Here is a 9,178-nt window from a genome sequence, read left to right as displayed (position 1 = left end):
AGGGGGGGGGGGGGGGGGGAGGGCCTAATTTCAATTCCTGGGGAAACCCCTGTCTGCGAGGCCCCCCGGGCAAGGCATTTTATAACTTCGGCCCCGTTTCTCGCAAGTAGGTGTTCTAGAAAGGCCCGGCCAGGATTATTCAGTCAGTCGCCTTTCTTCACCTATCTCCTTCTTTTCTCTTTCACCTTTTTTGGCGGCAAGGGCTAACCTTGGGTGCCGATGCACCTTTCCAGAGGCCGGCATTTCTGGTTGAACTCACTGACTCGCAGGCAATTCAATATATAAAATAGTCATTCCTTTACCCTCAAACTCAGACTCGAAAAAGCTAAAAACTCATTCATCTTCACCCTCACGGCCGCAGTCACCATAAGTTCCTCACTCACGAGCTCATAACTCACCGAACTCACGAACTCACGCCCCTCAACGAACTCCCCGACCTCACGCAATCAAACTCATGACCTCAATCATTCAGTAGTACTATCCAGACCAGTTAAAACGAAGAAAAACGGGAATCGGAAATCAGTTCGCTATACCCGCTTTTTTGTTATAACTGACTTCAGTTTGACGAACTGCAAAAGGAAATGGGAAATCGTGATCGCTTCGCTGTAGCCGCTATTTCGTTGTAACCGACGTCGTTATAACCGGTCTCGACAGTAGTTCTTGCCCTCGCCGTAGTCGTGGCGCTGGCGCTTGTGTTGCGCGCTGGTTGTGCAGCTTTTTCAACCCCGCCTCGGTCGTTGCCGCCTTCTGATGCGTCGCCAAGTGAAATGTTTTGTCTGATTTCCTTCGACACTCCAGCTTCATGAAGTAGTATTCTTTATAATGTGAATTTCAAGCATTCGCGACAACATCGTGCAAGTATCGAGTGAGCGTCAACAGCGTTGTTTATTTTGGTGTGAATTTTTATTATCTAAACACGCGCCGCTGTGGCTTTCTTTTGTTACTGCATAAAATAATATTGCAAAGTCCTCAATGGAAGGACGGCTTGCTGAACAATTCGTTGTTGAGTAGAACTTTCGGAACGGTCTGTCTTTATATTTTACAAATATTTTTTTTATTAAAGTAACTGCTTGGTTGATACATTTTCTGGAAGATATAACTTTTGAAGTATTTCGTACAGTAGCATGCAGACTCTTTCAGGCAGCATTTCCTGGGCGCCGCCAGCTTGACGTCACGTGACCCTACCGCCATAGCCGACCTTCAGTTTCTGCCGTTGCTCCGCGTTTTGTGCTGCGCCAGCCACCACCGCAGCTTTGTTTTCGTGTTCTTTTACTTTCCGCGTTGAAATCGCGTGTTTTCTTTAGGTCCTTTCGATATTTCGGGCTTTCATTTAATCATTTGATATCTATATTTCAACATAGCTCTTGTATTTTTTTAGTTTTCAAATAGAATCGGACAGCGAATGGATCGACGATACAAGGTTATGGCCTAGGCCTCGGAGACCATGTAATTTGATCACATTCTTACGTTTTTGTCGCTAATAATGGGCAGTCAACACCATTGCGACATATGCAAATTCCAACTGACGCAATAAGTCTGCTGGAGTCGTGCTTGTCGCGTCATGTGCGTAGGGTGACCACCTTCCTGCCGGCAAAATGCGGGACACCTTGACCGGGGGGGGGGGGGGGGGGGGGGGGGGGGAAGGGGGGAGTAAGAGGAGGAATTCACCAATGCGCACACCCCGAAATCCTGCGTCGTCCTGAAGCGTATTATACACCTAAAAATTGTACAAAATTGTACGTGGCAATTAAACTAAGGTAAGTTTATCTCACACTTATATATTTTGTTTAATTGTAATGGTAAATATTTTATTAAAAGTTTCGAAGTTGAAAATATAAAAATCGACGGCACCAGACCCCAAATGCATCAAAAGGAATTAGGAAATAGGAAATATTTTTCGGCTTACTGTTTTCTGTCGATGCTTACTCTTATACTAAAATGCTAATACACAAAAAAATTTAACCTTATGTTGTTTTTTACCTTGTGTGGCCGTCTTCACTAAAAAAAAAGAAACAAACAGCTTTCTACAAAAACCTTTTTGCATGATACAGTATGATGTGCAAATAATTACAATAGTTACATTTTGGGGAGCAATTTTCGCTTGTAATACTTTGCCATTAAGGTGAGAGGCACAACGGCGCATGCGCGTCAGTCTCCTGCAAGAACGACGGTTGCTTCCCGCAGTGCTTGGCTAGAAAATGACATACCATCGAGATTCACACATTTATCAGCGACCTCCGCGCTCACCGTTGCCCGTTGTTCGGAAGCGCCATAATTTGCGCAGTGAATGTTACGACAATGTTAAATGCGGGACATTTTGAAGATTTGGGCATTTCTTGCGGGACGCGGGACACGAGCCCTCGATGCGGGACAGTCCCGCGAGTTGCGGGACGGGTGGTCACCCTACATGTGCGCGCTTTAGACATCGTTTCCGCAAATAATATCGAGGCGCCAATGGTTCAGTGTTGTATGCATCGACATCGCATGCAAGCGATCTGGCGAGCGACGAGGCAAGCGACGGTGACCCGCTTCGCTGTCCCTCGGTTATTCGCGCGACGAGGCAGACCACATAAAAGCGACAGGAGCAAGCGACCAAGACGGTGCGCGTCGTTCTCTAGAAATCCTAAAACCGAGTGACGCGACGGGCGACGGTGAAAAATCTTCGTCGCTCGTCGCTGACTCTCGTCGTTGTCGCCGTCACTCGACTCGTCGCTCGCTAAATCGCTTACATGCGGTTTAAAGCCGAACCGCCTGTCAGCGATTTGGCGAGCGATGAGACAAGCGACGTCGGACGGCGAGCGACGAGAAAAGCGACGGTGGCCCGCTTCGCTGTCGCTCGGTCAATCGCGCGTCGAGGCAAATTGCATGAAAGCGGCGGGAGCAAGGGACCAAGGTGATGGGTGACGTTTTCTAGAAGCCCGAAACGTAGTGTTTAGAGCACCGTCCGACGGCACTCCAATCAAGCCTTCAAGTGCTGTCCGAAAGTCTCGTATAAAATGAATTGTTAAAACCAGTTTCTCGGATCTGTAGCGTGGCCTAGTGGTTCAAAGATATCTGCCTTGCACGCTGCGGACCCGGGTTCGACCCGCGGTGTAAGCGTACTTTACTTTTTTTTTTGCCCTTCTTTTTTTAGTTATTTGGCGATATTTAGGACATTTGTTTTTTTTTGTTTTTTTTCACGATTAACACTGAGAAAAACTAATGTTGTCGACAACACTTCGATGAACAAAATGGTATGGGACTCCCTTTTCGGAGGTGCATGGAGGACAGCGGGGCCTGGGCTGCCGGCTGGACGACGCGGCCAAGTGGGTGAATAGTTTTGTAATTAGCAGCCGCATACTGACGCAAGCGGGAGGGTGGGGTAACAAACTCCCCAGTGATACACGCGCCGTCCGACTTTCTTCTGGACGGCACTTGGAGGCGCAGTGGAGTGCCGCCGGACGGCGCTGTAGACACAGCGAATCCAAAAACTGAGTGACGCAACAAGCGACAGTGAGGAATCTCCGTTGCTCGTCTCGTCGCTTGCTATATCACTTACATGCGGTTCACCCTTTAGTGCCAGGCAACCTATTTGTTGGATTGAAAGTCTTGCGTGAATGCGTAATCCCCAATTTACGTGCGTGACCAAATGAAAGTGCAGCCGATCGTATTCTGTAAAGGATCTGCTCGGGGTTATTCAGTCATAAAAATCTGTATTCGAAGCGATTATCTGTTCGTGGCTGCAGCTCTTGCCATTTTTCGTCGCATTCTTTGCAGCAAGAGATTACGCAAGTTTACTATACGGAATGTCACGTGCACAAAAGCACAATAAATATTTTTCTCGTTTCAAAAGATCCTTATTTTCCCGTGACACAAGACGTTTATATGTTTATTTATATTTTTTTCAGACGTCTATGACTACATGCACGGTTACAAGTCTGGACACAGATGGCGACCCAGTTGAAAACTAGAGGGGTTTTGCCGAAGCCACCAACCTCTTGGATTTTGGTCATGTGGATATCATCATGTGTACAGGAATGGCGCAAAGTGTTGGCTTAAGGCAAGCATAAGATCCTCACAGACAGCATCACAGTCCTGTGACGTAGGTGCTTGTTTTGAAGGAGGAGCCCTGCAGGATGTGTCGTACACCTGCACTGCAGGCTTGGGCGAAACATGCTCACATGTTGGAGCATTGCTCCTCAAGGTAGTTGAAGCAACAAGCAGAGGGGTGACCGGAAGCTCCTGCACCGATATACAATGCACATGGAGCGCATCAACCAAGCAGAATGTTGCCCCAGAGCCTATTGAAAAGGTGTAGAGCCATAAGAACAAGCCGTCAAATGCGTAGAAGTTTTCTTGTCATTCAGAACTGCAACGACACTTCTGTGGAGCACCGCTGAACATGGAGAAACTCAAAGGAACACTTCTTTATGACGTGGTCCACCCTCCAGATGCACCAACACGTCGATCTGAAGCAGCAAATGGTAGCTAAATGAGGCAGCTGTGGCTTTACCAACACGTGTTTCATAGACAAACATATTTACACAAATATAGGCCAACTACGAGTATAAGACGAGGGTTAAAGTAAAGAACGAGAATATTAGGATAATATTCAGGGTAGGTTGACCATCATTTTCAAGAAAGGAGAAGAGAATTCATTCAGACATTTGTTTTACAGTCGCCCTAGTTAAAACTATTGTCGATTGTGCTGGACATGCCACTGTCTAAACTTTCCGAAAGATCAACCGCGTGCCTCCATAGTATGGCACTTGTACTATGCTGCTCACAGAGCTGTTTGTATCAAGCTTCACCTCTTGACACCAGTGTTCTTGTGGCAAGCTCCACTGTTTTGCACTGCCATGCAAAGCGGTGAAGCACTGGGAAAGCGTGCTTGGATAATCAGCAGGGTTGTCATTTGGTAACAGAGATTGGGGGACGCCTAATTTTAAGGAATGCGAGTAAACACAAAAATGTTTGTTTATTTTATATGAAATTAACTTACGTCAGAGGCTGCTGCAGTCCCTCGTCAGCGCTGATTTAATAAAGAAAAGTGGTTTAAATTTACATGCCAACAGCAAGTTTGTCGCGACATTAAATACATTGTTTGCACCCACCTCATGCGAGGGCTGTCACTGCTGCCTGCAGCGCCGTATTGGTGACCACATGTCGTTCATTCTTGCACCTTTGCTATGCTGTGACCACTGTGCATCGCACTGCTTTCGAGTGCAGCTGGCACTTCGAGCAGTTCTAATGTCGGATTCTGTTGAACATCGACCCTTAACAGAATGTTCTGTCCGAAGACGGAAAAATTATCAACAGCTGTACGACGCAAATCATATCTCAATCGCAAAGCGGTTCAATATGTGCAGCTACTTTGCGGTGGTGAAATCACCGAAGTAGTGAGATGCTTACGCCCATCACTTAGCTCGGCTGCAAAAAATAACTGACACATTGCCAGCCGACTAAGCTTTTCAGCGGTTTGGCTTGGATTTATGTGCCATGTTTGTCTCAGTCCATAGAACCTGGAACTCACTTGCTATTGCCTGAAGTGTCAACCTTTATATGCTCCTCGGCATTCGCATGAACTGGTGAAAACTATTATAAACCTGATTATATCTGGGGTTAGCTCTCAAGATAGCTGTTTTGGATTCAGCCAATTTGACATTTCTACTACCATCCTGTCCGAGTAGACTCGCAAAAGCATATTAAGTGTATGCATCACATGATGTAAACGTAATCGACACAGTGTTTATTGGAGCTTCATGCCAAATAAATCAGCAGTTCCAATCGACGGGACGAGACTGCGTCCACCCCACGGCTTCATCACCGCGTCACGACCAGCTTACACCAAACTAACGTTCCTTGCAAAAATGCAGCCGCCCACCCCTTTGAAAATGACTGGGCAATGACAAGAGGAGAAAACTTGCAGCCTAATTTCTAAATCAAGGTTATCTTCTTATACAGAAGAATCTACTCCAAAACAAATTTTGTGGGGCGAAGACGTATTTAGCTGAGCCTCGCCTGGGGAGTTTGTCTGAGTTGCCGGCACGTAGTTTTGCTTTCTTCCCTCTTTTTGCTGCTTGAAGTTTGATATCCTTGTTCTACAACCTCTTCTACTACCGTCGGTTTTATGAGCTGGAATGCATGAGCAACTTCTGAGCATATCCTCCGTGCTCTCATTTCCACCACATAACTAGTTTTGGTGATTGCATTGTCCTGGTCAAAGTAAAGCAGCAAAAACTGGTGATGGCTCGTTCATGCTAACTGTGTTGCGCTCTCTACTTCTTGGCAACTGCTAGCACACAGCGACCGCGGCTGGTGGGTTGGCTCTCATATAAATAGTACATGATAGTACTGTGTGCTAACGAATTAGTCCTGTTACAGCTCCTTTCCAGATACCAGTGCCGCAACGCCCGCTTCTGGTCCAGTCATAGCAGAGGTCCTGAGAACAACAAACGAGGATGACTTTGACAGATTTGTGTGTCAGCTTAAGGAAGCATTCACTGATGATGTAATTGACAGTGTAGAAACAAGCACCCGTATGCAATCTTGCTCGCAGGATTGGTATTTCCACAGGAGGGCCAGGGTGACCAGTACAGTGTGTCATTCGTTTAAGACGAAGGCTACCAAGATGCAGAGAGAGCCAAGGCCACATGATATGGCAGGCCTTCTCAAGGCTGTGTCATGCATGAGCATCTTTCAGACTCCAGCTATGACACAAGGAAAGGACAGGGAACCGGAGGCCGGTGCATTTTACATGACTCTCTTGATAGCCGATTGACACCAGCCAGTACTTGAACATAGGGGATTCGTCATATGGAAAGACGTTCCAATCATGGGCTGCTCCCCAGATGGCATTGTCAGCTTTGATTGTGACTGTTGCACAGAAAAGTTTACCCTTCTTGAGATTAAGTGTCCCGAGTCTCTAAAGAACTCCTTCTCTGGGAGTCAACCGAAACCTCTCTACATGACCCATATTCAGGTTGCCATGGGGATTTTGGGCATATCATCTTGCGACTTTTTTGTGTATAAGTCATCGGCAGAATGGAGGCAAGTTACAGTCGACTTCGATTCGGAGTATTTTCAAACTTGTGTGCGTGCTGTTCACATGCTTTACTCGGAGTACCTCTTCGCTTAACTTCGTAGCAGTTTGCGAAATATGAATCGATCGTTTGCAGCTTAAACGTACTGATGTCGAGGTTGAGCTGGAATCTTGCCTGTTTATATTTACTTCTAAAAACATAGTTTAATAAATCTCTGTCTGCATTGGTACTTGTGGTTTTTTTTTTCCTTTTAGTTGCCGGATGTGTGAATGTGTCCATATTTTAAAAGAATGTTCCTCCTTGTGGTCTGTTAATATTCGCGCACTTTTATGTGCCAAAGTATGACACTAGTGTGTGCATTCAAGATCATTCTTTTTTTATTTATTATTCATGAAATATACACATCACAAAACGTTAATACTGGAGTTTTCATTACAAGCATTTATTTGTTTAACTGATATTTAAAAAAAAGTCTTCCTAGCAAAGCCTTACACAATTTCAACAGGCTTTCGCGTCGCATAGATATGGGCATTACTCGGACATTTCTGAAGTTAAGCGAAGTTGTGTATCAACATATTTTAAATGTGCGCTGAAGAGGTTTCGGGGATCGTGTGTTCTTGGTGACAACTGAGTCAACTTGATCCAAGCTTTCTGAAAACCTTAATATTACACTCCTGCAACGCTTATTTCCCTACTAAAATTGTGATTTAAAATTGGGACACGCCACTTTCTGAGCATATTTTCACGCTCAAGAAAGGCTACACATAATCCAGCCGAGGCGGCGGCAGTGTGACGCCAGGCGCTCGTCAGCCAATTGCGAGCTGCCTTTCCGAGAGAGAGATAAACGTATTTATTTAATAAAAGCTTTACTCCTCAGCAGACGATTCCGCTATCGCGCGGCGGCGTTTGCTCTCAGAAATGTAACTGACCGACAAGCGCCTCACGTCACACTGCCATCAGCTCGGCTTGATTATGCGCCGCTCTTCTCGAGTGGAAATTTCCGCTCCGGAAGGGGTGTGTCTCAATCTTAAATTACAATTTTAGTAGGAAAATAAGCGTTGCGGGAGTGTAATTTTAAGATTTTCAGGCAGCTTGGAGCAAGTAGATTGAATTATCACCAAGAACAGACGATCCCAGAAACCTCTGTAGTGTACCTTTAAACTTCACTTTCTTCGTGCTGTGGCCCTTTGATAAGAGCCGCCTGGAGGTTGCAGAGCCCAGCAATAGCAGCCAAAATGTCGTCAATTTTTTTTGTTGCTATTTACGACGAGGGTACATGCTTCAGTATACGAAAACACTTCATACGACGGATCGACCGCTCTACATGTATGCGCAGTTTGGCAAGTCTGCGCGGCACCACGAGGTCACGCGCTGCTAGCTGCCTTCCCTTTGCGAAGGAAGGTAGCGCGGGTTCCACTCCAAGTGGCAAAACATCAGCAATGGTGAAGCTCCTGCCGGCGAGCGCTTCATCTCCGTACTCGAAGTGATCGAGGAATCCAGAATTCCCCGTAATGTACCGATCACTTGCACGCCCGCCGTATGCTTTGGAAATGAACATGATGAAGCCGTAAGGCGCCACTGCATGAAGCACCTTGACGGTATTGTGGCTCTTGTAGTAACTGGACATTTCTCCCCTTCTCAATAGGTTTTGCGGCCTATCAGAAAAGATCTCGAAGCAATCGACTACACATGTAGTCCGACGCATGTCTTTGGAAACATCAGGCAATGACAGCCGAATCGTTTCAGTTGGCAACCAAAACATCAGGTACTTTCTGGAAACCTGTGCCCGATGGGAGACCCATAATGAAAATATATGGTTCACCAGCGCAGTGGACACCTGAAAACGAAACGCTGGGTCAATGAGAAGCAATCCCTTACGAAGACGCATTAACGTTAGGAGGATCTGATCTTCTACAGGCATCACAAACGACGCTTTGGCAAACGATACTGCCAGCAAGACATAATCCTGACACACTGGTTTCGTTAGCCCCGTAAAAAACCTAAACTGGTGGTCGGCGATGTTCTCGTGTACTGTGAACCTGGTTTGCGTGGCCTTCTGCATGACCTTAGGGGGTGCAACTTCAGCTTTTGAGCAGTATGCATGGTCGGGGGCGTGATCAGGGGCAGTAGCTTCGCACTGCACCTCCAGCTCTTTT

At 46.3% G+C, this 9,178-nt stretch overlaps 1 protein-coding gene across 1 annotated transcript; it reads right to left on the bottom strand.

Moving 5' to 3' along the window:
* Nucleotides 1-8,283: 8,283 nt before the first annotated feature.
* On the bottom strand, nucleotides 8,284-8,943 carry LOC115332115. Its single transcript, XM_029994399.1, has one exon. It carries the CDS (start codon nucleotides 8,941-8,943, stop codon nucleotides 8,284-8,286), a length of 660 nt encoding a protein of 219 aa, XP_029850259.1.
* Between the last annotated feature and the right edge of the window lie 235 nt (nucleotides 8,944-9,178).

This window comes from Ixodes scapularis, unplaced genomic scaffold, assembly GCF_016920785.2.
Source record: "Ixodes scapularis isolate PalLabHiFi unplaced genomic scaffold, ASM1692078v2 PGA_scaffold8__174_contigs__length_109621045, whole genome shotgun sequence".
Taxonomy (NCBI): Eukaryota; Metazoa; Arthropoda; class Arachnida; order Ixodida; family Ixodidae; genus Ixodes; species Ixodes scapularis.
The sequence above is the reverse complement of the archived record's forward strand: the minus strand, read 5'-3'. Positions and strand labels throughout refer to the sequence as shown.